The sequence below is a fragment of the Oncorhynchus nerka genome, linkage group LG9a (genome assembly GCF_034236695.1).
Source record: "Oncorhynchus nerka isolate Pitt River linkage group LG9a, Oner_Uvic_2.0, whole genome shotgun sequence".
Lineage (NCBI taxonomy): Eukaryota > Metazoa > Chordata > Actinopteri > Salmoniformes > Salmonidae > Oncorhynchus > Oncorhynchus nerka.
This window is the reverse complement of record NC_088404.1, coordinates 38,938,257-38,965,927: the sequence shown is the minus strand read 5'-3', so window position 1 is coordinate 38,965,927 and position 27,671 is coordinate 38,938,257. Positions and strand designations below refer to the sequence as shown.

At 39.3% G+C, this 27,671-nt stretch overlaps 3 protein-coding genes across 7 annotated transcripts; 1 reads left to right on the top strand and 2 right to left on the bottom strand.

Moving 5' to 3' along the window:
* Window positions 1-316: 316 nt before the first annotated feature.
* LOC115134268 (aminopeptidase N-like) lies at window positions 317-16,464 on the top strand. The gene is made up of 21 exons (XM_029668063.2): window positions 317-1,599; window positions 1,724-1,762; window positions 2,853-2,995; window positions 4,048-4,190; window positions 4,511-4,637; window positions 4,877-5,031; window positions 5,167-5,280; window positions 5,404-5,547; window positions 5,688-5,753; window positions 5,962-6,027; window positions 6,170-6,318; window positions 6,738-6,823; window positions 11,729-11,862; window positions 12,252-12,307; window positions 14,020-14,167; window positions 14,287-14,366; window positions 14,448-14,558; window positions 14,783-14,950; window positions 15,044-15,184; window positions 15,555-15,636; window positions 15,855-16,464. The coding sequence occupies exons 1-21, from the start codon at window positions 1,010-1,012 to the stop codon at window positions 16,014-16,016; spliced, it is 2,904 nt and encodes a 967-aa protein (XP_029523923.1). The 5' UTR covers window positions 317-1,009; the 3' UTR covers window positions 16,017-16,464.
* Window positions 16,465-16,500: 36 nt separating this feature from the next.
* On the bottom strand, window positions 16,501-19,086 carry LOC115134270 (arpin). The gene is made up of 6 exons (XM_029668069.2): window positions 18,745-19,086; window positions 18,404-18,479; window positions 18,070-18,202; window positions 17,632-17,838; window positions 17,349-17,512; window positions 16,501-17,160 (listed from the first exon to the last, which is right to left on the bottom strand). Exons 1-6 carry the CDS (start codon window positions 18,834-18,836, stop codon window positions 17,152-17,154), a joined length of 681 nt encoding a protein of 226 aa, XP_029523929.1. The 5' UTR covers window positions 18,837-19,086; the 3' UTR covers window positions 16,501-17,151.
* Window positions 19,087-20,052: 966 nt separating this feature from the next.
* Window positions 20,053-24,201, bottom strand: fam169b (family with sequence similarity 169 member B). 5 transcript variants are annotated; one of them, XR_010464713.1, is made up of 9 exons: window positions 23,989-24,201; window positions 23,602-23,744; window positions 23,229-23,397; window positions 23,041-23,126; window positions 22,526-22,700; window positions 21,933-22,115; window positions 21,048-21,189; window positions 20,734-20,802; window positions 20,053-20,420 (listed from the first exon to the last, which is right to left on the bottom strand). XR_010464713.1 is itself a non-coding variant. In XM_029668065.2 (9 exons), exons 1-8 carry the CDS (start codon window positions 24,023-24,025, stop codon window positions 20,750-20,752), a joined length of 972 nt encoding a protein of 323 aa, XP_029523925.1. In that variant the 5' UTR covers window positions 24,026-24,196; the 3' UTR covers window positions 20,053-20,371; window positions 20,734-20,749. The 5 variants fall into 5 exon arrangements, 3 of the variants coding, with proteins under 3 accessions (XP_029523925.1, XP_029523924.1, XP_029523928.1); XR_010464714.1 differs by having other exon boundaries at window positions 20,053-20,371; XM_029668065.2 differs by having other exon boundaries at window positions 20,053-20,371; window positions 21,064-21,189; window positions 23,989-24,196.
* Between the last annotated feature and the right edge of the window lie 3,470 nt (window positions 24,202-27,671).

Sequence of the window (27,671 nt, the reverse complement as noted above, 5' to 3'; positions counted from 1 at the left end):
ATAATGTCTGGCAAGGTATTGTCATGCTTGGATTTATTTGGTCAGGTAAAGGAGGAAAACAATCTCAAGTATTGATACAAAGTAGTTTATATCAACAATATTCTAAATAGTCTGAGGGTTTACAAGCTTTCTTTGATTTGCTATCATAAAAACATCTACAGGTACTTCAATCTATAAACTTTATTTACAGTAGGCCTATGCGTCTATTTTTGTAGAATCTTGGTTTACCACGCAAATAGATTTCCTACAGTGTAATTCTATTTGTCACAGACCTAATTTCCCATAATGTTTTGTTTTCTTCAATTTTTTTTCTCTTGAGGTAAAGAATTTGTGGTGAAGGGGAGGGGTATTCCAAATAATAATATGCTAAAATCCCTTCCCCCATAACTCACCCTCCTTGCGCAAACACATGCTCCTAATTTTCCCTGAATACATAGTAATCCAGTGCTGGTGGGACACAGATCCACCAGTACACTCCGACGTTGTTTGGAAGACTGGTAGGCAACTCTTGAGGACTTAGAGGGCTGTCCCACACAGCTGGTTCTATCATTACTTAGAACCGTGAGGATCAACATGCTTTTTTTCTTGCTCTTAAATGCCATTTTTCTTTTGAGAGGAGCTTACACGTTATAAAGTATCACTTTTTGTACCCAGCACTTATTGAGAGGCTCGGGATGGTTGGGAGACAAAGCGGTCCCTTTTGAGGTTCACCTAACACAGGATTGGTGGTATGAGAGGATAACCAATGCCAGATGTGTGGAAGAACAATCTGACTGATTTCATTTAAATGAACATCGACCTCCTTCAGTATTACTCTTTGCTTGCAATGGCAAGTTAATGCTTAATCTATGAGCAATAACTGGTTAGCACATGCCCATAGCCGTGTGCATGTTTATGGGAGGTCAGATGGAGACAAAAAAAGCAGCTCAGTTCTGTTTCAAGTTCAGTTCTGAGTTTCAAGCTTTACCAACACAACAGGAGGCGGGAGGCTCTTCCAGAAGGACTGGACATGGCCATAGGAATATATATCTCAAAGGTTCTGGCCATAGCCACAGTGGTAATGACCGTCTCATCTATTGGAGGAATAATTACAATGATGATTGTGTATGAGACCGAAAGAATCAAGATAAATCCTACACCACCACCAACACCTAATGCCACTATTCTGTATCCAACTGGACCACCACCCAACCTGAGACTCCCTGGAAACCTCATTCCAGAGAGATATGAACTCGTCCTACAGCCTCGCCTCTACACCTTTATAAACAACGCTACCAACCAATCTCTCATCTTCACTGGAAACTCCACTGTGTATTTTAGATGTGTGGAGAAAACCAAAACTATCTTCCTTCACAGTAAACAGAATGTGACTGATGTAACAGTGAAAGATCTTGACAATAAAAAGACCATCAACGTTAAGAACACCATACTGTATAATAATGAAAGCAACTTCTTAGAGATTCGACTGGAAGGTGTTTTGGAGGAAGATGGGAACTACAGTCTCTTTACTGCATTTGAGGGAGAGCTCCTTGATGATCTGGCTGGTTTTTACATGAGTTCATACAAAAAAGAACCAAGCACAAAGGATGACACTAAAACGTAAGTGTTTCTTTGATAACTGCTGAAAAATGAAAAATATCAATTATTTGTTGTCAGACAAATATGAAAAGAATGCTGTGAGATGGAGAATAAATTTGACTTTTATATGAAAACCCATTTACAGGTTGGTCGGGAATGAAACTATTGTCGACCTTGACGAAAGGTAAGACTTGTACAAATCTGATTAATATATGTTTACATCAATTATATTACATAACTGGATTGATCGCCAACCACCACCCTAAACAGTGCTCTGGTTGGATAGAGCTTTCAGTATGATAAAGGCATGGTCATTTGGGCAATTTACAGGTAATAGTTGTCCAGCGACACTGATTATAAGAGAAGCACACTTAACTCCTTGAACCTGTAAAATGTCCAGACCTTTTGACCCACTGTGTCATTAGATCCAGACCTCTTGGCGAAGGCTGTTCTATGGTTACATCTAGGAGTATAGTATGAAAGATTATTCTGTTTCTGTCTCTTAAGTCCTGACAGGTTAGGTAAGGCAGTAGCTTACTCTTTTAATATGCAGTGCTTCCTCAATGTATTAATGGTTCTGAAACCACTTGGTCATTACACCTTGACACATTAATATGTGATCATTACCATGCTGTAAATCAGCGACCTGCTAGTTTACAGATCACAGTGCTTGAACAGAGAGCGGACACAAAGTTTCTCATGATTTGTATTCTATTGTACGCTCGTTTCTCTAAAAAACATGGCTAGTCTGTAAACTAGCAGGTCACTGATTTACAGCATGGTAACGATCACATATTATTGTGTGTGAAGGTGTCATGTTTTCTAAGGTAATACAAAATGTCCCTAGAAATGGGAATATATTTCCTTATTTCTTGACATATCAAATCACCCAGCAGTTGTTAGTCCTGGCTCGTATTTACAGTATATGCTCCGTAAAAAGACCCCCTGAGAGAATGTTGCACATTTTTCCTCTGTTCACTTCAGCAACAGCTTTGCTTCTCATTCCTTGAATAGATCAGGACAGTCATTTGACACAAATTGTTACTTCCTCATGGCTTTACAATTACAGTACTGTATCACTATAAATGTCATGTATCACAGTTCATACTGTAGACAGTTCATACTGTAGACTTTGGAAGCTTGTATACTTTAATAACTGAAAAGCTAATTGATTCAAAATGAACTAACAAGCAACTATTTTCTGTTTTGTATTGCTGTTGTTCAATTCTAGTTGTAATATTTATCCTATTTTTCAACAAATACTTTCCACACAGATTCATTGCTACTAGCCAAATGCAGCCAACAGATGCCAGGAAAGTATTTCCTTGTTTCGATGAGCCAGCCATGAAGGCTGAATTTAAAGTCACTATCATTCATAGGTTTGGTACGCACGCACTAGCAAATGAGAAAGCCACAGGTGAGAAGCACATTTCATTCTATTGTCATACAAGGCCAAAAGGTGTAGGCTATACTGTATATTCAATAATATAGACATACACATGACTTGTCAATAAATTAATAATTTTATATGCATGACTTTGTAAACTATAACAAGGTTTCCATCCAACCTTATGAACCTTATTATGAAAAATCCCACGACAGGCCTGATGGAAACAGCACAGTTTTCTGTTAACTTTACAAATATTGACAAAACTAAATACGTTAGACAAGATGGGATCTTTTTGTGTCGTTAAAATGTATTATGGGAGAAATAGTGGTGGAAAGCTATTATCCGCAAATGTTGATATAATAACCATCCTATCGAAGTAAACTTGGGAGTCATGCCTTGTGTGGTCCTCCCACTACGACTCCACAGTTTATTACGCTACAGATGAAATAACTTATGAACTTCACAGGGTGGTGAATGTGCACAGTGATATTGATGCTCCTTTCTAATTCTGGTAACATATTGATCGACTACCATTTGACAAATAAAAACGTTTTGCTCTTGTCCATAATAATCTCATCATGTAGACTAGCCTACCAGCACAGCCTACCCGCACTGTATCCGCAAGCTTTTGGCTCGAGCGCACGTTCCAGAGTAGGCACATTTGCTATTTAATACAACAGTTTTTGTGACATAAATAATGCTATCGTTAGACTTTTTAAAATGCGTTGGAGACACATTGAACTTTAGATTTTTCTTCGGCACATGAAAACTAAAGCGGAAAAGTACAGTTTGTGTGTGCTATGTCATCACTGAGTATCTTTTATCCGCAACAAGTCCATTTGGTGGAAACGCCACTGGTGGGAAAATGTGCGTTTTAGAATACTGATTGATATTCCCATGAAAATGTGTCACCTACTGTAGCTATAAATTCACAAATTATGAGGCTAATGCATGCATATACTGTTCCTATTCTTTTTGCTTACATTGAGTAAGCTATTTGCTGTAGATTGTGTCAAAAAAAAGCTTTTTTCTTTCTTACTTTCACAGTAATCAATACGTATTTTTAAAATTACTTTTAGGTACAACCCTTGTGGATATCGATGGAGAGAACTGGGAAGTCACTCGCTTTCAAACGACTAAGAAAATGTCAACATACCTCTTAGCTTTCACAGTATCTGATTTTGATTCCATCGTTTCTAAACATGAAAGAGTTGACATTAAGGTATGTATAGTTGCTGAATCATAGCTGTAATAGTGTATTATATGATATCAACAAAATGACTTGTATTTTGTAACATAGGTATAACAAGGACCATGTGAAAAGGTTTGTATTTCAATGGCCATGTCAAAGAAAGTTGATACTGTAGTAAATTAAAAATGAATGGCAATTCCAGCTAGATTTCAGGCAAACCACCATACTATTTATATGTATTCAGTTTAGACTACACTGTTGATTTTCATGGTAGAGATGTGTTTACTCACCATATCATATTGATATGATACTAAAACTCACTTTTTTATTCTCTGTTTGGTTTGTTAAAGACATATGCTAGACCGGAGGCCATAAAAGCTGGACATGCAAAATATGCTGCAGATATCACTGGAAATATACTGGCGTTCTATGAGAGTAAAGAAGTATTTGGCATGATTTATCCTTTGAGCAAGCTAGGTATGTGCACTATTGCACCATAACAATCTAAAATAAGCACTATTCAACCATTCATTTTGATCAAATCCATCTAATCAATTGAATTCTTTACTCCATAAATTACCTGACTAAAACATTGTAAGAAGAACACTGATCATTTTGTGAAATTCAATTATATCATCGGCTGAAATGTATTCAAACAGCATACGGTTATGTACAACTAATGCAATATAAAATAACCTCTTTCATATCTACTTTAGATCAGATTGCTCTACCAGACTTCAGTGCAGGTGCCATGGAGAATTGGGGCTTGGTAACATATCGTGAGACAGCTCTGCTATATGAGGAAGGGGTGTCTTCCACATCAGACAAAGAGTGGATTGCTACAGTTATTGCACATGAGCTTGCCCATCAGGTATGAAAACTCATAATTACTGTATGTCAAAATGTAGTAAAATATGTATAATGTAAAGTGAACTGCAATTCATTAAAACATGATATTGTAATGTAGTGGCATTTACTGTAACACCACTTATATATTTTTGTTCAGTGGTTTGGAAACCTGGTGACAATGAAATGGTGGAATGATCTGTGGCTGAATGAGGGATTTGCAACATATATATCCTATATGGGAGTGGATCACATTGAGCCAAAATGGAACATAGTATGTCCCCATCAACATTTAATAATATGACTTCCCATTCTCAGTATATTTGTTCTGCATCTATTGCATAAGATTGCAAATTGTGGTCACACTGAAGAGGTTTCAAATGTTTTGTTTTTCCAGAAAGATCTGATTGTTCTAAATGACATCCAGACTGTATTTCAAGTGGATTCGTTGGCCTCATCCCATCCTCTAAGCTCTAATGAGGACGATGTTCAAACTCCTAGTGACATCACTGAGCTTTTTGATTCCATCACCTACAGCAAGGTCTGGATGCGACCAAGCCCAATGGGGGAAGAGAGACAATATCAACCATTTTTTTTTAAACATTGTACAGGAATGTTCTATATAGTGACGCAATGAGTTCATGTACTCTATGAATATGAATATATCTTTCCACTCTTCAGGGGGCAGCTGTGCTGAGAATGCTTTCAGATTATCTGAAGGATAAGGTGTTTATGGATGGTCTAAAAGTAAGTCAAAATATGTCTCTGTCCATTAAAGGTGTAGAATGACTTATTGTCCGTGTGTGGAACATCTATGTGGTATATTTGTTTTTTGCAATTTTGCATATGGATGTATCAACACTAATGGGAACCTTTTGTGGATCAATAATAAATTACATTTTTGTATCCAATTATTAAGAGTGTGTGTAAATAATATTGCTTCATATTGTTTCAGAAATACCTTCAGGCTTTCCAGTATAGTAATGCTGTAGACAAGGACCTGTGGGAATATTTACAGAAGGTAAAATATGATACAGTAGTTTTACCAGGCCTATTAACACAAAACTCATATGTATTTCTGTGCTTTCAAGCACGTAAAAAGTATAGAATACTTTAGCGGTATGAATACATGGTCTAAACTGCTAATGACAAGAACTTTCTAGGCGGTGGACAACGACGGCAGCCACATTAAAGTTGCTGAAGTCATGGCAACTTGGACAATGCAAATGGGCTACCCAGTCATCACCATCAACACCACCACTGGGGACGTTTCTCAAGAACATTTCCTCCTAATTCAACCATCTGACTACAAGTAAGGTCAAGAAACACCACAGAGAGAGAAAACAAATGGAAGAGGTTTCCTGAACCAACGACCATCTCCTCCATGTAGAATTAGATGCTTAGTTTATGTTGCGTAACTTGAAAAATTGTATCTTAAATTGTATTTTTTTTAAATCAACATATGTCCAAACACCTGTCATAACTGTTTCTAATACATGCAAAATGACACTGCCTTAACATTCAGTTATGACATGTTTATGACAATATTATGACGCTGTTCTCATGTATATTTAAAATAAGACGTTACTATATTATTATCCTTTAAATTGGATTACATTGTAATGAATTAGAACTACATTTAAGCATTTTATTCGCATATGTAAATATCAATGGCTGTAGGTCATAATAGTATGCCATTGTTTTTTTTAATGAATTTATCTCTTTCATTAGTTATACATGGCATGTCCCAATCAAAGTGATGAAGGAAGGTTTAGCTCCCACAGCACTACCTACACAAGTACTGGCTGTTCCTAAAGGTAAGGAATATTACATTGAATTAACTTAGGTACACTATGTACAATTGTTTATGTATGTCTTAGTATCATCTAATGAATAACCTTTTCCCCAGGGTCATTGAGAGATCTGATCGGATGAGCTATGTTATGTGCAGTAATTCTCCATTATTATAGATAGACTGAACATGGAAAATATCCTTCTGTATACCAGTGTTGTGGGTCTCGAGTCCAGTCTCGAGACCACATATTGAGTGTATCGGTCTTGTCTTGGTTTTTAACGCGGTCTTGACTCGGTCTGGAACAGTGAGGACTAGTTATTTCTTCCCGAGACCAGCAGAGTAGAAAACGCATAATTTTCAGCTCCCATTCAGTCAACGGATTAAAACGCTTCCACAGGTCAAATATCCACACTCCTGTCATGATACATTAATATCTTGTCGCCTATTGGAACCTGGTTGGTGGGACATCCCAAGGATTCTGTTATAACACGGACCGAATTTCTTTGCTGCGCTAATACAGGTTGGCATTTGTTGGGATGACTCATGTACTGGAGGAAGGTCTGCAGGGTAGTCAATAGCTGGCACAGTCATACAATCTGATTTGAAACCTAACCACGCTGATAACATTATGCCTAACACTGATCTTGAATAAAGACCAAAAATCAAATTTTTGCTTTCATTAATTTTTAGTATATAAAGACCATTTTTACTTTGCCACTGGCCAATCTAGTGGAAATCGTTTATCTCTGCCTCCAGGACAAGATTCATCCCAATAAACGTCACCTGCGCAGCTAGTAGGGAAGTATGGGATAACTATTAGTAAGGGCCAGTAGCGATTTTAGCATGTACAGTCGGGGCCAAAAGTTTGAGAATGACACAAATATTAATTTTCACAAAGTTTGTTGCTTCAGTGTCTTTAGATATTTTTGTCAGATGTTACTATGGAATACTGAAGTATAATTTCAAGCATTTCCTAAGTTTCAAAGGCTTTTATTGACAATTACATGAAGTTGATGCAAAGAGTCAATACGTGCAGTGTTGACCCTTCTTTTTCAAGACCTCTGCAATCCGCCCTGGCATGCTGCCAATGAACTTCTGGGCCACATCCTGACTGATGGCAGCCCATTCTTGCATAATCAATGCTTGGAGTTTGTCAGAATTTGTGGGGTTTTGTTTGTCCACCAGCCTCTTGAGGATTGAACACAAGTTCTCAATAGGATTACGGTCTGGGGAGTTTCCTGGCCATGGACCCAAAATATCAATGTTTTGTTCCCCGAGTCACTTAGTTATCACTTTTGCCTTATGGCAAAGTGCTCCATCATGCTGGAAAATGCATTGTTCGTCACCAAACTTCTCCTGGATGGTTGAGAGAAGTTGCTCTCGGAGGATGTGTTGGTACCATTCTTTATTCATGGCTGTGTTCTTAGGCAAAATTGTGAGTGAGCCCACTCCCTTGGCTGAGAAGCAACCCCACACATGAATGTTCTCAGGATGCTTTACTGTTGGCATGACACAGGACTGATGGTAGCGCTCACCTTGTCTTCTCTGGACAAGCTTTTTTCCGGATGCCCCAAACAATCGGAAAGGGGATTCATCAGAGAAAATGACTTTACCCCAGTCCTCAGCAGTCCCTGTACCTTTTGCAGAATATCAGTCTGTCCCTGATGTTTTTCCTGGAGAGAAGTGGCTTCTTTGCTGCCCTTCTTGACACCAGGCCATCCTCCAAAAGTCTTCACCTCACTGTGCATGCAGATGCACTCACACCTGCCCGCTGCCATTACTGAACAAGCTCTGTACTGGTGATGCCCCGATCCTGCAGCTGAATCAACTTTCAGAGACGTTCCTGGCGCTTGCTGGACTTTCTTGGGCGCCCTGAAGCCTTCTTCACAACAATTGAACCGCTCTCCTTGAAGTTCTTGATGATCCGATAAATGGTTGATTTAGGTGCAATCGTACTGGCAGCAATATCCTTGCCTGTGAAGCCCTTTTTGTGCAAAGCAATGATGACGGCACGTGTTTCCTTGCAGGTAACCATGGTTGACAGAGGAAGAACAATTTGTCCAAGCACCACCCTCCTTTTGAAGCTTCCAGTCTGTTATTCAAACTCAATCAGCATGACATAGTGATCTCCAGCCTTATCCTCGTCAACACTCACACCTGTGTTAACGAGAGAATCACTGACATGATGTCAGCTGGTCCTTTTGTGGCAGAGCTGAAATGCAGTGGAAATGTTTTTTGGGGATTCAGTTCATGTGCAATGCAAAGAGGGACTTTGCAATTAATTGCAATTCATCTGATCACTCTTCATAACATTCTGGAGTATATGCAAATTGACATTTATACAAACTGAGGCAGCAGACTTTGTGAAAATTAATATTTGTGTCATTGTCAAAACATTTGGCCACGAATGTACATCTTGGTGGGGCAAAAAAAAATGTGTTGGATGCATGCCAGAAAAGCCCTAAACAATACATTAATTGCACTATAATGGTGACAAACGGTGCCCACAGACTGATAGGGCCTACATAAAGCTGTCCCAACAGCAGTCCCAACATCTTACCACTGCTACACCTGGCTATCAGCAGAGCCTTGTCTGGCAGCGAAACAGTTCATTCAGCCTCATTTACTGCCTTTAAAAAAACATAGCTGATATGGCTGACTTGGTTAAACAAATGTGGTTTCTAATGACAATTGAGCTGTACAAACTATGGCGCAAGGGGATGAGAAGCGGAAAAGAGGGCAATCCGTATTTTAGATTAAGACATTAATGAGTGAGCTAGGACTGACGTAGTTAATATAACTATTTGTTTAGCACTTTTGAAATGTACAGAGACAGAATTCAGAACATGAGCCGTTCTTACAGTGCTCTCCCTGTACACCAAGTCAGAACCGTTGGATAAATAAAGGGGGCATATAAGCAGACAATGAAAGCTCTTACAATATTCGATGATTGCATTTCTCTAAACAGGTTATAGGCTACATGTGCACTACCAAGTCAGAACAGTAGGTGAAATTAAGAGGGGTAAATAGACCAACTTATTAGGGTGAGGCACATGGGCTACTGACATCCTACTACACAGCATACACGTAGTATTGCTTTTTTAGTTACCGTATACATATCTCCCTGGCATATTACATAATTTATGTCGCAACACACAATACATTTTTGTACTCGCGTTGTAGTACTATGCTCACTTGAACAGGAAGGTGGTCTGGCAGTCCTTCATGGCCAATTATTGTCATCAAAGTCTGGCATTCTCTAGATTTATGGTGCTTTCAAAACAACTGGGAACTCTGAAAAAAACATGGTCAAATCATGATGACGTCATTGATCTTCAGGTCGTAGCTATAGAAAGAGGCCGGATTTACAATTCGGAGTTGGATGACTGTTCAAAATGTATTTTCCCTGTCGTTTATTCCTGACTTCCCAGTTGTCTTGAACTCACTGAAGTCAAGTTTCCGCAGTTCTGAGTTAACAGTTGTTTTGAGCGTGGCACAAATCATGCTTCATTGACAGCATGGCCAATGTTGAATGTTTACCATTTTAAACTTGGAAAAGAGACCCAGATTTGGGACCACACAGCCACTGTCACTGATTCCTTCCAAACCACTCATTGTTGAATTTGCAATTTCCAACTTGTTGTGTAATGTTTATGTGCAATGGCTGATGAGCACCGATACGTTTTATCTATCATTTCTCTTAATTATTTCTCTTCATATGACAAGGATTGAAAGGATTTGCCAGTAGATTGTCAACTTGATTCATGATGATGACTGCTAGCTAAGATTTTGAAAGTATGATTTTGACATGATCAATCAAAGGTACTGTAGACATAACGTGATTTGACATAATTTTATCTGTGTCCAATGACCTCAAGCCATCTTGGATGGGCACTTTTAATGTAACTCTATGGCAGCACCCAAGGGGCTTGAATTTTCTAGCTATAACCTTAGACTTGGTTGGTGACGTAGTGTTCCAATGAGTGACAGAACACTGAGCCAATCACGGCGCAATGCTCCATATTTTCTGCTGGCTTGCTCCACCATCACAGAAAGCACTGAGCTAGGCTGAAACACCTGCATTTTGGAGCTGCCTTACCCAAGAAAGCAAAAAAGAAACCATGTTTGTATGCAGCTTTATTAACTCAATTATATATTTTTTACATTGTTTGCAAACTGATATGTGACACATATTAATGCCAAAATAACACTCAAAACAGGCAAGCCCCCTCAAAAAAAAAAAATATATATATATATTTTATATATACATATATATTTTTTTGTGCTAAAAATCTGGGTCTGATTGACAGGTCGCCACTGGTAAGGGCAGAACGAGGAAGTTGTTACATATATTTAGTATTTTTATCTATTATTTAGAGAACCGTTTGGGTTAGTGATCATTTGTAGAGTGGCTCTCTATTTTCCCTCTGCTTGCATTTTTTCACCATTCTGAATGTCAAAAAAATCCATATGTTCTTCTGAAATATGAACACAGAAACACTAGGAATTTGGACTCTTATTATGGAGGTGATTTGAAACAATTGCAATCATGTCCTTAAATTGGACTCGCATTGATTTGGTCTCGGTCTTGTCTCGGCCCCCTCGCCTCGGTCTTGACTCGGTCTCGGGCCCCACACCTCGGTCTTGACTCAGTCTCGGGCCCCACGCCTCGGTCTTGACTTGGTCTCGGCCCCCACGCCTCGGTCTTGACTCAGTCTCGGCCACCTTGCCTCGGTCTTGATTCGGTCTCCACCCCCTCGCCTCAGTCTTGAATTGGTTTCCCTTTAGGTGGCCTCAAACACAACACTGCTGTATACTGTATGATAACAGCAAACCCAACTAATTAAATGGTGCTAGTCAGTAGTTCTGTCAATAAAAACCTAATTGAGGCAAAATGTAACTTTCATGTTCTGTATTTGCTCAACAGAGCGGAAGTCAGCGTTCAAGTCTGAAGATGGCAAGTGGGTGCTCGCCAACATAAACTGTATGGGATATTTCAGAGTCAACTACGATCCAGCAAATTGGGATAGACTGCTCTCTCAGCTGGAAACTAATATTCATGTAAGTCTTCCTCATTTGTGTGGAACAGTATTGTTCATACAGTCCTAGTCAGACACAAAACAGCACATTATAGCAGGTGCTTAGAAGGCTGCACTTGTGTACAATCATGAACTGTCCTTGACAGAATAAACAATGTAGCATTTTCTAAGGAGACTAGGTGATATTTTGTTATGGTAAGAAATATTTGGAGAGAATGTGCTGGACAAGGTTTTTGTATGTACATTCTTGTGAGTACATTGAAGAATGCCGGACACTTGGCATGCATCTGCTATTTGAAACCCCTTGTCACAGACCATGGAGCATGACCCTTAATAAGTCAAATAAGATAATATGCTAGCTCCCTTGTGTAGTTTACTTTAATAATTAGAATTCGTTTGATTTATTCACAGGAAATTCCACTCATCAACCGGGGACAGCTTATTGATGATGCATTCAACCTGGCAAGGTAGTCTCATCTAAGACTGATAAGTTCATGGTTTTCCTTCAAAATGTATATTCTGGTACACATGTCTTACACATTATAGGGATTGCATTTTCATGGTTTGAAATCTTATGGAAATCCTGCTTTCATGATGCAATTAATATCCTCTTTTGACTGCTAAGGTCTTCTTACAGTTGAAGTCAGAAGCTTTTCACAATTCCTGACATTTAATCATAGTAAAAATTCCCTGTCTTAGGTCAGTTAGGATCACCACTTTATTTTAAAAATGTGAAATGTCAGAATAAAAATGTCAGAATAATAGTAAAGAGAATGATTTATTTCAGCTTTTATTTCTTTCATCACATTCCCAGTGGGTCAGAAGTTTATATACACTCAATTATCCTTCCACAAGCTTCCCACAATAAGTTGGGTGAATTCTGGCCCATTGCTAGTGACAGAGCTGGTTTAACTGAGTCAGATTTGTAGGCCTCCTTGCTCGCACACACTTTTTCAGTTCTGCCCACACATTTTCTATGGGATTTTGGTCAAGGCTTTGGGATGGCCACTCCAATACCTTGACTTTGTTGTCCTTAAGCCATTTTGCCACAACTTTGGAAGTATGCTTGGGGTCATTGTCCATTTGGAAGACCCATTTGCGACCAAGCTTTAACTTGATGTCTTGAGGTTTTGCTACAATATATCCACATAATTTTCCTCCCTCCTCATGAAGCCATCTATTTTGTGAAGTGCCCTCCTGCAGCAAAGCACCCCCACAACATGATGCGTGCTTCACGGTTGGGATGGTGTTCTTCGGCTTGCAAGCCTTCCCCTTTATCCTCCAAACATAATGATGGTCATTATGGCCAAACAGTTCTACTTTTGTTTCATCAGACCAGAGGACATTTCTCCAAAAAGTACCATCTTTGTCCCTATGTGCAGTTGCAAACCGTAGTCTGTCTTTTTTATGGTGGTTTTTGAGCAGTGGCTTCTTCCTTGCTGAGCGGCCTTTCAGGTTATGTCGATATCGGACTCGATTTACTGTGGATAACGATACTTTTGTACCTGGTTCCTCCAGCATCTTCACAAGGTCCTTTGCTGTTGTTGTGGGATTGATTTGCACTTTTCGCACCAAAGTACGTTCATCTCTAGGAGACAGAATGCGTCTCCTTCCTGAGCGGTATGACGGCTGCATGGTCCCATGGTGTTTATACTTGCGTACTATTGTTTGTACAGATGAACGTGGTACCTTCAGGCGTTTGGAAATTTCTCCCAAGGATGAACCAGACTTGTGGAGGTCTACAATTTTTTGGGATGATTTCTTTTGATTTTCCCATAATGTCAAGCAAAGAGGCACTGACTTTGTAGGTAGGCCTTGAAATTCATCCCCAGGTGCACCTCCAATTGACTCAAATGATGTCAATTAGCCTGTCAGAAGTTTCTAAAGCCATAACATCATTTTCTGGAATTTTCCAAGCTGTTTAAATGCACGGTCAACTTAGTGTATGTAAACTTCTGACCCACTGGAATTGTGATACAGTGAATTATAAGTGAAATAATCTGTCTGTAAACAATTTTTGGAAAATGACTTGTGTCGTGCACAAAGTAGATGTCCTAACCGACTTGCCAAAACTATAGTTTGTTAACAAAAAATGTGTGGAGTGGTTGAAAAATGAGTTTTAATGACTCCAACCTAAGTTCCGACTTCAACTGTAATGATATATTAAATGTTTATCTAGGGCCAAACATATTAATGTGACACTGGCTCTGAGAACTACCAAGTACCTCCGGAATGACACAGAGTACATACCATGGGAATCAGCACTGAGAAACCTGGACTATTTCATTCTCATGTTTGATCGCTCTGAGGTCTATGGCCCAATGCAGGTCAGTACTCAAATACAGATACTGTACATTAAAGCGCCCTGTTATCATAGGAAACTGTATTACTACACAGTTGAGTGACAAATAAGAGTGTAATAGTATTTTTCCTATGCTATTCCCAGGCATACATGCGAAAGCAAGTTGGTGGCCTTTATCAACATTTTGAAAATTTCACTACAGTCCCCGAGGATCCTTCTGAACAGTGAGATTGTTTCGTCTCCCATAATCATCTGATATTTCCTCTCTGTAAGTATGTTATTAACATGTTATTATTTGTTCGCAGGTACAACCAGATTAACGCCATCTCAGTCGCATGCAGCAATGACATTGAAGACTGCCAAAAAATGGCAAAAAAGCTCTTTGACAACTGGATGACAAACAAAACCAGCAATCCGTAAGGAATTGAGTTTCATCAAACCAACATAGCCAGATGCACTTAGCTCTGTATTCCACAGTTGAATGGGGTAGTAATATCATTCATAAAACATAACACATTTATAACCTGTAATATGCGTGATATTGATTCAATAACAGAATACCAGAATGTTATATGCTATTTTTTCCTTTTAACTTTAATGAACAGATATTGTTTCTCTACGATTATCCCCTCTGTCACAGCATACAACCCAACCTGAAGGCCACCATCTACTGCCAAGCTATAGCTGCTGGGGGAGAGAAGGAATGGGAATTTGCTTGGGGCAAGTTCCAGAATGCCACCACAGCATCGGAGAAAGACAAATTAAGATTTGCCCTCTCATGCACCAGGAAGATCTGGCTCCTGAACAGGTTAGATTGTTTCCCTCTGTACCACCCTCTTCTGAGACATTAACTTTAGTTACTGTGCAACCATTTAACAGACATTTCCTTCTTATCTTGCAGATACCTTGAGTACACTTTGAACCCTGACAAGATAAGAAAAATGGATGCCATTTCTACCATCAACTACATAGCCAGGAATGTGGCAGGGCAAGCAATAGCCTGGAATTTTGTCCGCGCCCACTGGAACTCCATCAGCTTGGAGTATGTTTGTTTCTGTTAAGTACTGTACATAGGGTTAATGTTACGACAAACAAGCCAGAGAACCAAGTTCCTTTCCAACTGAATAATGGACCCATGATCTACTAGCAATTATACAGCTTAGATTTTTTTGTATGGTGTCTCATAAAAATCACCTAAATAAACCTCAAGCAATATACCAATAAGGAAGGCGTAGACCGATCAACCATGTCTGGTACTAAGGTCTCCTTGGGCAATCAGAGGAAATCACCTAAGCTACAATTTGTCATCCATTTGTTTGGAGTTGCCAGGCAGTTATCTAAATTGGCTTCTATCAAACTGCTTGCTGAGCAAACATGCTCATCTTACCTCTGCCCTCCGCCCTCTTCCTCAGGTACGGAGGAGGGATCATGTCATTTGGCCGCCTGATTGAGGGAGTGACGCAGAGATTTTCCACGGACTTTGAGCTCCAAGAGGTGAGCTTCTCCCTATTGGTAACAGGCAGGCCTACAACAATATCTGAGTCACAAACCTCTCCTCCTTTGCCTCGATGACTAAATAGAATGTAGAGATTCAGTTGCAATGTCTGGGGATGAGAGACTAGGTTCAGCTGGTGGGAGTTGAATTTTGAGTAATCGCTCTAATTACTGGTTTCCGCCCTAATTCTAACTTTTTCCTGATTGTTATTGTGCAGCTGAGGCAGTTCCAGAGCGACTATAATGAAGAGGAATTGGGTTCTGCGAGCAGGGCCCTAGAGCAAGCCATTGAGAGAACCCAGGCCAACATTAAATGGGTGAAGGAAAACAAGCAGACTGTTCTGGAGTGGTTTAGAAAAGAATCAAGTGAGAGCAGCTGAACTGAGCTGATGGGATGAAAAACAGATTTTATTTTATTCTAATTACATACGAAAACAGGTTCCATATAATCAACATGCAATAATATTCTAAAATAAATATGTATATTTCAATGTTTGAAAGGAATTACGTCACTTTTAATTCAACAGGAAATTCTGTTTTATTTTAACAAGTAACAAATCCACCATGTATTTTTGAGACTTTCCAATATTGTTTACACTGACAAAGTACTTTCTCAGGTTCATTGACAACTACAATTATTCTGTTAAGACTATCAAACAACACGCAACTATAGCAATAATATGTCTTTATGTATTTGTAAAAGTATTATGCACCAAAGTATTGCATATTGCATCTTGCCATTTTCCTTTTTTAAATCAATGTAAATGTTTGGGCTATCATGTTTGGAGGCGTGAGGAATATTCAACAATAAATATATACATAATTGTATCTAAGTGCATTATTTGTTAGTAAAGGGCTCAGAAAAACGGAGACATTTAGTTTATTTGTTACATGTACACAAGTAATGTATTCATTCATGCTGGTAACCCAAACAGTTTTGAATCTTTTTTTTTGAGAATGCATGATTTAAAATCACCTACTGTAGCCTACATCTATTTGGCAACTTCATACATTTGCACACACTAATAATCTGATTAGCAGACAATGACTACTCTACTAATAAAAGTTAGAACTCTGCTCTTGCATGACCACTCTTACCCAATTGATGGTTTACATTTTGGATGACACACATGATTAGAACCCCATCAGATAAATTGACATATTTGTTTTATTACAAGGTTAATATGTGCAGTACATATCATTTGTACCCTTCTACAAACAAGGATACATTTTCAGTAGAGAAAGTAGAGAAGTAAAGCATGTATGATGTTTACTAAAGACAGGTTCAAAGCAATACATGTACACCCCTATACCGAAGATACACTGCAATAGCCAGATTTGTCAACTTCTTGTAGAGAACTCTATATTACAAAAGGAGTTCTGAATAAAACATGAAATGACCCTCTTCCTCTTTAGTGTGCATATGCTGCACAAGCAATGTTAAGAGGGTGGAACCGTGGAGTACAAACCATCACAGGAATAAGGAGGTTTTACTGTGCAATTCCATTAATCTCCTCATTCATCCTAAAAATAGAAACACAGTGATAGAGGTTTTAAAATTGAAATGGGGTGTCATAAAATATATACAGTACAGAGAAAATGCTATAATGTATGTAGATCATTTAATTAGACTGTAGATCATTTTTGACATGTTCTTCAAAAATGAGCAAGGGGAAAAAAATCGTGCCTCAGGAATCTCCCACTCCTCTTACCCATTCCTCCTCATCTGCTCCTTCGCCATGGCCTTCAGACTTCGTTGCACTGCTGGCATCGGATTTGTTGGACATTATTTTGTCTGTCCACGATGCTCCTGCTTCTTTGTCTCCGGCAAAATTGCATTTGGTCACTGTGCCTCCATCGACTTTGGCCAAGGAAACTGAAAGAGCAGACCAAAACTAAGTACATAATGCTCACCCTGTCTAGAGCTACAATCAAACTGGGAGTGGAACTTCGGTTTAGGCAAATTTTCAAGGGATTGCTGAACATCAAACTTACAAATAAATGGGCCATCGCCTTTGGTTTTCAGTCGAATGTCCTGGCCTGTTTCTAGTTCAGTCTTGCTCATCTCTCCCTCTGGGTACCAGAAAGCATAGGTCCCACTTAGACAGTGTTTCCCTGTCACTTTCACCAGATCCTCCTTGGTCACTAGGTTTTCCAGCTGGACCTCAGTGAGGCAATCAGTCTCTCCTTTAGCCTCCACCTCTGCACGGTAGAAACAAACAAACACACCAGTTCAGATAGCACCACTAGAGTTGTTTTTACAAAGAATATAGTATGGTGGTAAATGAATGTTTTTACATAATTTTGAGAGTCCTTGAACAAGCTTTGACGAGTAAATGTAAAGTGTTACCAATAAGGTATCATCTGTGAATCATCTGACCTTAGACTGTAGGCCTATTCACAATATTGTACGAAGTGGATAATAATACTCACTGAATGATGACATGAGATAACCAGTGTTGACCTTTTTGGTATCACTGAAGTTTGGTTCAATTTCCATTCCTTTAGCATCAAATTTCCTTTGGTGGATTCGACTAGGTTTGATGTATAGGACATAGAAACGGTCCTGCCAATACAGCACAACATATGGCAATCTAGATAGTTTAAATTAGGAGTCCTAGAAAACCAAGTAGGCCTAGTTCCTCATGTGGTCATCACTGATATATAATATAAATAAAATAAATACAATATAAATAAAATAGCCTAATAACAATCAAATAGCCTAATCATATTTTATTGAAGAGGTTATTCTATGATGTCAGTTTACCTTCTGATTGTTGACGTCAGTGATAACATGGCGTGAGACATCAACCAACTTTCCCTCTAATATGACACCTAGACCACTGTGGGAGAAAAGGATTGTAGGCTCCAGTATACAATTTTTAGCCTATATGCACGAGTTCTTCATTCTCTCTCTATATCTCTCACACACACACACACACACACACACTCACTCACTCACAGAGCCATCTACTGCATTTAATAAAACATTAGGCATATTTAAGTATTATATTGTAGCTCTATGCAGTATTATAGTTTATCTTTATGCAGAATTACAGATTCTCTGCAGGCAGCGTAATAGCTTTGATCTGCATCACGGCATCATACCTCTGATATGAGGAGGGGGCCCACGCGTGCTCAATCTTTTCATTGTGAACAGGTTTATTCTGCAAGGACGTATTGTTATAAATTCGGCTCATTTTTTACTCTAGAGAAAGCAACAACCACAACGTTTTGATACTCGAAAAACCGAAGCAAAACTATCCCGTGACTTCCTGATTCTACGTCAAATGAGGAAAAAGTGTCGTTGTGCTCGTTTTGAAAGTCGGTGTGTCCCGAAATTATGTAAACGGCATACCACTGGAATTGACGACCAACAGCACGGAGTAAAACAGGTGAGTAAAACATCAATCAGATCAGAAAAAACAGGAGTATAAATGTTTGATACTGAAATGATACTGTTTGGTATTGGAACATTGGCTCTGATTCCAATAGGCTGACCCATAACAGTCTACGGTGATGTGAATGGACAGGAGAGGAGGCTGGTTGGATGAGCTATAGGAGGAAGGGCTTATTGTAATGGCTGGAATGGAATTAATGGAACGGAGTCAAACGTGGTTTCCATATGTTTGATACCTTTCCATTTACAATGAGTCCGTCCTCCCATAGCTCATCTGATGGGCAGCAGCCTACTACCTCTCCTAGATCCAGGACTCTTCACCACTAATGCTTTCTTACGCAGTAGGTATAGAGTTGTTCTGCTAAGCATTCTGCATGTGCCCCCTGTGTATTTTTATTTATTTATCATGTATCCTATTTTTGAAAATGTTTACCAGTGTGTGTATTAATGTTGCCCTGCCAAACCCCATATGTTTAAAATAACTGCCCAGTGTTTCCAGATTTCTAATAAATATGACTTATAAATACAATATGAGTGAAATAGTTTTTCTTCCAAAAACATATTTATTAAGTATGTTAAAAAACAGATTTTCTGTGTTGGAACCCCAGCAACAGAATAGAGTGGGGGCGTATACCAGCCATTAAAAATATGAATGCAAGTAGTCCACTGATTGGCTAGCTCACTCTCCTCTATAGGCCGCTGATTTGCCAGCTCCTCCTCCCTCCTCAGGGAGATGACATACTTTTCTATGAGGAAATAGCAACCATTTTTGAAATGGTCTGTTTGAGATCCAAGTTTGAGGTTGGGGTTTTAAAGTGGTTTTCCTCCAATTTATGCTTTGGCCACCAATACGAGTATAGGATGAGTCAACAACATTATTTGGATAGTAGTTAGCAGAATATGAACTTTTAAAAGTGAGATTTTCACTGGGCAGTTACTTTAACACCCAATTATAGTCTAAGATGGAAGGAGAGAATGATTACAAAGCAGTAAACACATTGCAACAGACACCCATGTAACCACAGTGATGATGTTACCACTTTATTAAGCAGAATATGAAACTGATATGTAATTATTTGCAGTTTAGGTCCCAAATTTTTTTACATTTTGAACATCCATTATTTCTAGCCTTAGTCAGCACCTTATAGTTGCTCAAAATAACAACTGACACAAATGCCCTTTTATGTTCTGTGACAAATGACATAAAAAAACATAACTTGAAGTCCTCTGAGGACCATGATCCATCTGTGGTCTGAGGTTTAATTTCATGTCCCCGTCTGTTTGGAATTAGCACTCCCCTCAGCCTCGTCTGCCGGTAGCTTCTCTCTTTTACTTCTGTGGTGATCACAGCCAAACCATCAGAAAACCAATAATCAAGAGACATCTTGAGGGAAGGGTTAGGCAAGAGGCAGATAGTACAGTTATAAATATACATTCCTCAGACAATGTGAGTAGGCTAAATCAGATGTAATATATTTGATTACACATTGATTTCCCTAACAAAAGGATACGTTCGCTTATTTTCCTCCTACATATTATAAATTGTCTTAGTTACAATATCCAGTGGTTGCTAAATTTGTTGTGATGGATTCTAAAAATCACTTGAGGTTGAGACCAAAGCTAAAACAAGGTCATAAACAGTCCCTCCTAACTACTACTCTGTAACCATAATGAAATAGAAAATAAAATGACCTCACCTGATGATATGATTATTTAGTTTCTCTTCTCCTTGTTCAATGTTGTTGGACATTGCTCCTCACTTGAGCCTACAAAAACAATCCCACTTTTACAAAGATGTACTCACATTTAAAATGTATGAAAATAGCATTAAAATAAAACAGCTCTAAAATCCTGACATCGTATAATCAAACATGAACCCTATTTACAAGTGAAGTGCTTTCAAAATATGCTTTCTTGTCTTACAATTCACAGACCATGTTATGATGTTTACAGTGATATGACTGTCTCTCATTATCACACAACTTTTGCATTGGTACACCCTGATCCAAACCTAGGGAGGGCCTCACTGTTTGTGCTTCGGTTGAGCTGTATGTTGAGCCATATGTTCCGTCTCTGGCCCCAGCCCCCAGGAGCTTCCACCTCATAGAGTCGGTCCCTTTGGTCCTGGTGCATCTGCAGATACTTGCTGCACACTGGAGAGAGAGGTGGAGACATACCATGTACATTTCAGTAAATGACTGGAGGGGATGTTGGAGATCTACAATGGATGGTCACTGGAATTGAGACTTGACTTAAATGGGGCAACTTTGATGTTGTCCTGAATTGTCCATAAGGCATAATTACTTTAGTAACATTCCTTTGTTTCGCTGTAAATTGTGCTCATAAACATGACTTTATAATGTTTAAAAGGTACATTTCTTGAACATTCCTGCTGCAAATTTCTCATTTTAAAAACCTCATTACCTTATTAACGTTTTGGAGTCCAGACATACAGTATAGTATGGGTATCGCGGTTACATTTTATCTGAAAGTGTTGCCCAATTATTTTTTAAGAAGACAGGGTGGCTAGCATTATTTCAAATGTAGCGTCATCTAAAAGTGTTGGTCTATGTCTAAAGATTAGGTTACATACATTATGATTCAGTAAATCATATCCTGGAAGATAAAGTACAGCTAGTGTGAAGCCCTACCCTACCCCACCCCACCCTCTCCTGGCTCATAGATCTCTGACTAGGTAAACAGTCCTTCATAACACACCATAAATTGTTGTGCGTCCAACCAAGTGATAGCGTGTGCCATCTCCAAATTGACTGGAAGCACCTCATATTATCTGACTTTGTCATATAAATTCAGCAATCTTTACATGGATGACTACAACAGTTACAACCAGCATTGACGTAATTAACCTTTGAATTTCTAATACTGACTGACCCACCTTTAATCATGCTTGGGGATATGGGACAGCTGATTCCGATCACTTCCTCGTTGGGGAGGGATTTACAGAAGTCTGCCAGGATCTGCAGTGCCAGACCACTCCTCCTCCACTGAGTCCTCACAAACACAGTGTCAAGGACAGAAAGCTGATAGCTTTGACGAGTGAATCCATCACACAGACTTCCTGAAAGAGCCAATAATACATGATGTTGCTTTGACCAAATGATCAAAAACATATGCAACCCCCAAAAGAAAATAAATTCCTCCCTGCACTGTTTAGCTTTTATAAATTATTTACTTGAAAACAGGAATGGGATGATTGAATGTGACTCCTTTAATTCTGACTCACCCAAATTCAACATGTACACATACAAATACAGAGCCTATTGTCTAAACCGAGCGCATACATATATTTTTTTATATTTTGGGGGGTTGATTTTCTGCCTGTGCAGCCTTACTATTTTGTTGCAATGCACTGTGTTGACCTAGCAACCCTCCCTGTTCTAAATATAAATTGAGTGCAGATGAGAATATTTTTGTAAGACACTATTTTTGTCAACTGGCAGAAAATAAGAAACTAACACAATGCCTTACCTTTCTTTTTGATGGTGTAGAATCCAACTGCCTCCCCATTATGCCATAGAATTTTGCCAAATTCCCTCATTGGGTGAGGTGAGAAGTAAATCTCTTCCCCTGAAGGCCTCTCCAAAACTCCAAAAATGATTTGACTAAGCAGGAAAAGTATCACTCTCTCCATAACAGACTGCACCTGTAAATGACCTACACATCTAAGCCTTATCCTAAATACATTGACAAAAGCCACATTTACTGGTTTAAAACCTAATTGGATGTATTTGTGGGACTTGTAATTTAAATCGAATTATATCAAAAGGTATGGAGGGACCTTTGCATGTTATTACATGTAATAATACACCCTTTAGATGTAATAACCATGTAAAAAACATTTAATTTTGTGCATATTTAATTTATGTGTGCCTACTCCCTCTCAAAATGAAGGTAATGAGAAGTCATGGTCTAGGCCTATATTTAGAGGGATGCCCTTTACTCTCTTACCATGGAGGACACAAGTGCAAATATAAAGAACATACCATCACAAGACCAGATCTGGATTTGGTGGATGTCTTCAAAACATCATTTAAAGACCACCACTTTCCATGCAGGTTCAGGGCCACCACTGTGAAAACATAACATTCTATGTGACATTATACGGTAGCCTATATAACATCAACCAAACACAGCGGATCTGAAAGGCAACCTTTCTCTGTAGGGTATCAACCTTGAGTTCCATCTGCAGGCATGTGCAGAGTCAGCAGAGTGCAAGGTGGATCGTCATCACCGAACAGCTGGAGTCTGCCCACGTTGTCATGTGTCACCTCCACCCGATGAAGGGGTTCAGTTTGGCAGGTGACAGATCTGTCACCAACATTGGATGTTTTTGTAAGACCCTTACAAAAAAGATTGCAGTTTAAAAAGTGCAGTCCACTGTTATTTTGGATGCAGTATTTGCAGTGTCCTGCAGTTATACTGCAATCTTTTTTATTTTATTATTATTATTATTATTATGGGGAGATGCTCATCTGTAGCCTACAGAAGCATTATGTTTTATTTGGAGTGAGTGTAACCAGAAACTCGTCATTAAAAAAACATACCTTTGAGCCATTTGAGGGTAGAAACCAACGCTCTCCTTCATAGGTGTTTGACGCCAGGGAGGTCAATATGTTTTCAGAGGTTGAACTCAGTGCCCTGTAATCTAGATCTGGGAGGTCCATGGGATATATTTCCTTGATTTCCCCTTGGGCAAAAGTAAAACATAACATTAAACTTTAATTCTAGCAAGGTCTAAACGTAACTTGAAACATTGTCTAGCGTCTATGACTGCTTGCAAATGAACTATGAACTTTACAACGCTTGGAATACGACCGTGTAACGTGTTTGACTGTCAGCAACATCTTAAGAGTATAAAAAACGTATAATAAATCGTCTACTGAACATTCTATCCATTTGTGCCACATAATGGTCTTACGTTACTCTTTTACCTGTCTTTTGTGTTTGCGAGGTCCGGTTGGATTCCATCTTGAAAATTCTGTCAACTGGACGACGACGAATGTTATGCAACACTACCACCTTGTGACGACAGGGAAAACTTACATCAAAACGTGTTTTAGAGGAACTTCAAGTTAGTCATAGGAAGCTGCATCGCTGGAGTGACTAGAGAAGTGTGAGAGAAGTGTGGGGGTGGGGAGCAATGGGGTTACGAAATGGGAGGATCAAGAGCAATTCCAATTGGCAAACCGGAAAAAGGGGAGAAGATGGCGGAAATGGATGCTGAGTTCGAATCAACCACCACGTTGAACAGAGTTGGTGAAGACGAATGTTTTGAATGGACAATAGTAGTATCGAAAACTGGAACAAAAATGAAATTGTCTAACATTGGAGTGGAGGATATGTGTATGAATCTTGTTGGGATGCATTTGTTGAGTAAGGATATGTGGGAAATCCTTTAGAGGTGTTGAAAATGGTGATGTTTGCGCAGAGTGACCAAAAGTCTGCCAGAGTGACCAAGAGTGGTCTTATTTGATTACAGTTTTTTTTGCAATTGCTTACACACTTGTTGCAGAATTTGGCTCATTGTGTCAAAAACTCTACACACAAGCCAAATAAGACACAACACTTGGAGATAAACCTCTCACTTCTATGTCAAAATGAAACTCTGCAATCAAAACCTAAATCCCTTCAAAATGGCATGCTTTGCCACAAAATGATACACACATGCACCATTTAAATAACTATTTCAAAGCAGCAACACACTGATGTACTTTACACAAAACACTGTTGTCTTTAGTACTTTGTACACCTTTTTAATGTTCTCATACAGGCTTATGTGAAAGATTGTTCCAGTGCAGCACATCTACTCACATTTCAATGAACACAAAATAGAAAGTCTTCAGAAAAAATGTAGACAGCTTATTTTTTTGCCATTGCAGGTTTTTACAACAAATAAACACAAAGTAGAATTACAGTACTCAATACAATATGTTACTGTAAACTCACAGGAAAAAAATAATTACAGTACAATTAGTGCAATGGTAAACAAAAAATAGTATTGTAAGGGATGGGATGGATGGTTTATGGATCTCATCTTCTGTTAGGGTCTGGCCACATCACCTCATCCACATCACAAGCAATGTCCCCCCTGGCTAGGCAACGGGGAAAATATCGCCTTGCGTGCCATATCCAACACTGGACTGACCCCACCTCAATGTCTCCACATGCCTATTCCATTGCTTGCAGGCGGGCATGTGGTTGGCGGTCATACACTTTCTAACGCCAAGCCAAAAATAATTCCTCAATCGGATTGAGAAATGGGGAGTAAGGAGGCAAGTATACAACTGTGAAGTTATTGTGGTTAGTGAACCAGTCCCTGACCAGAGCAGCCCGGTGGAAATTAACATTATCCCAGATGACAACAAACCTGGGCTGCTCTGGTCCGTCCTGTACAACTGCATTATGTAGTGCATCCAGAAACATGATTATGTGTGCAGTATTGTAGGGACCGAGGGTGGCATGGTGATGGAGAACTCCTTGCAGACTAATGGCGGCACACAAGGGGATATTTCCCCCGCGCTCCCCAGGGACATTCATAACAGCTCTTTGTTCTATAACGTTTCGGCCCCAATGCCTGGTTTTAGCTAGATTGAATCCAGCTTCATCAATGAAATAAACTAATGAGGCTGTGCAGCTGCATCAAAGTCCAGGACTCTCTGCAACAGAAAATGCATACACTGTACAGTGAATATGGTGTAACTCAAAACACAGGACTACAATGTCTACATTTTCACACAAGGATGGGGGTAGGGGTGGGGGGTTGGGTCAGGCACATTCAGTCAAAACTACAAGCTACAGGCAAGGCAGGTGCCTCCACAGACAACACCCCCTCCACTGCCTAGGTCAGATACTGCTTTGTCTGAATGTATCTATGCAGTGCCAATAGGACAAAATCTACTGCCATTACTGTATTACAGTATAGTACAATGACACTTACTTGCACAGTCATAGTGAGGGTCTTTGACTCTAACACTGTTCCTCTCAAATGGAACCCTGGACAGCTGCTCCATCGTAAATTGGTGTTGACGCAAGATGCGGCAGATTGTCGACATACTGACACGGTTGATATTATTGAATGTTGTGTGATCTGCGATAATTTGCTCTCATAGTTGATGTAGGCGGATTGTGTTGTTTGCAAACACTAGATTGACAATGGCCAGTTCCTGTTCATGGTGAACAGACATTGCCTTCCACCCTCAGGAGGTCGTCTGGCAGTTCTGTAGAAAATGAAAGAATATGATGTCATTGGTTAGGTTCTTTTTTAACATACTGTACTGTCATACTGTACACAGTAACATCAAACTGTATTACATGTACTTCATAGCACTATACCTATTTTTTTTGTTCACTGAGGAGCATAGACCTAATATTGTAGGACTACATTGTATTGTACTGTGATGCAGAATGATGTGCAACAATTACATGGGTACTGTCTAGTGTAGAACGTTGAAGACATACCTGTTTTCCAGTCTAAATGTCCGTATTATGGATGCTACCGTGTAGCGACTCAGGTTGGGCTGGACTCTCTGCCCAACCTCCCTCATTGTCAGGCCATGATTTATGACATGGTCCACCAAATTGGCCTTAATGTCTTCAGAAATATGTCTCTGTCTATTGCTTGGTCCCCTTCTTTGTTCTTGTCCTGCTCCTCTCTCTCTTCATCTATCTCTTCCTCTTGCTCTCGCTCTCACTGCCTCCTTATTTGCAAAGTTCTCACAAAAGAGGTGATCTTACCTGAGGTCTACTTGTAGTGGTAAGGCTCAGACTAATTGGTGTTCAATTACTGTAGAAGTGTTTTCATGTGTGTGTGTGTGTGGGTGTTGCCAATTTCAGGTATGTTTTGCATTTTGAAAATAAGTGTTTTCTCAATGATTGCAAGAGATTTCATTCTTGAACGATGTGTCCAATGTAAGAAACAGTGTGTAGTGTTTTGCAGAAGTGTGTGTAGAATTGCAAACGAAGTGCAAAGCAGAAAATGTGTTTGTACTTTAGGTGCCTTTGATTACGACATAGTTACAAAAGTTAAGGTTTTGATGCTTTTGTTTAAGCATTCACTTTCAGTGTGTAAGAAATCGGCAAAAACTGTCATTGTATTTCTGTTTTGTGTTTTGAACTTCGGGGTAGAGCACCCGTCAAAGGAGTCATCTCAGGGGTGACAACATTTGTTCAAGTTGAATACCTGAAGAGAATTCCTGGTGTGGTTGGTGCCCAGCGTCTGAACACTGCAGTGGTTTGGGGACAAAAGCTCTTACAACGTAGCCTACCTTACATAACTAAGCTTCACATGAGTAGGCAGTCGCTCTTTATAAAAATATAACAGCACAGACATACTTTCTTTATTTTTTTTCCATTCACCCAGAGTGAAGTATTGTAAAGGATTTGGCCTTGTTTCAAGTGTGTACAGAAGGACAGATTATGCTGAAGAACGGTGTGTAGAAGGACAAAGGTGTTGCAGTTGTGGTGGGGATCATGATCCCGAGTTCATGGAGTGCCCTGTAAGGATGAAGGAGATTGAGGTGGCAACAGTCAGAGCGGTCAATCGAATCTCCTATGCGGAGACGATTAAAATAATAGAGAAAACATATAAAAAACCTTGTTCTACCTCTATTTTACC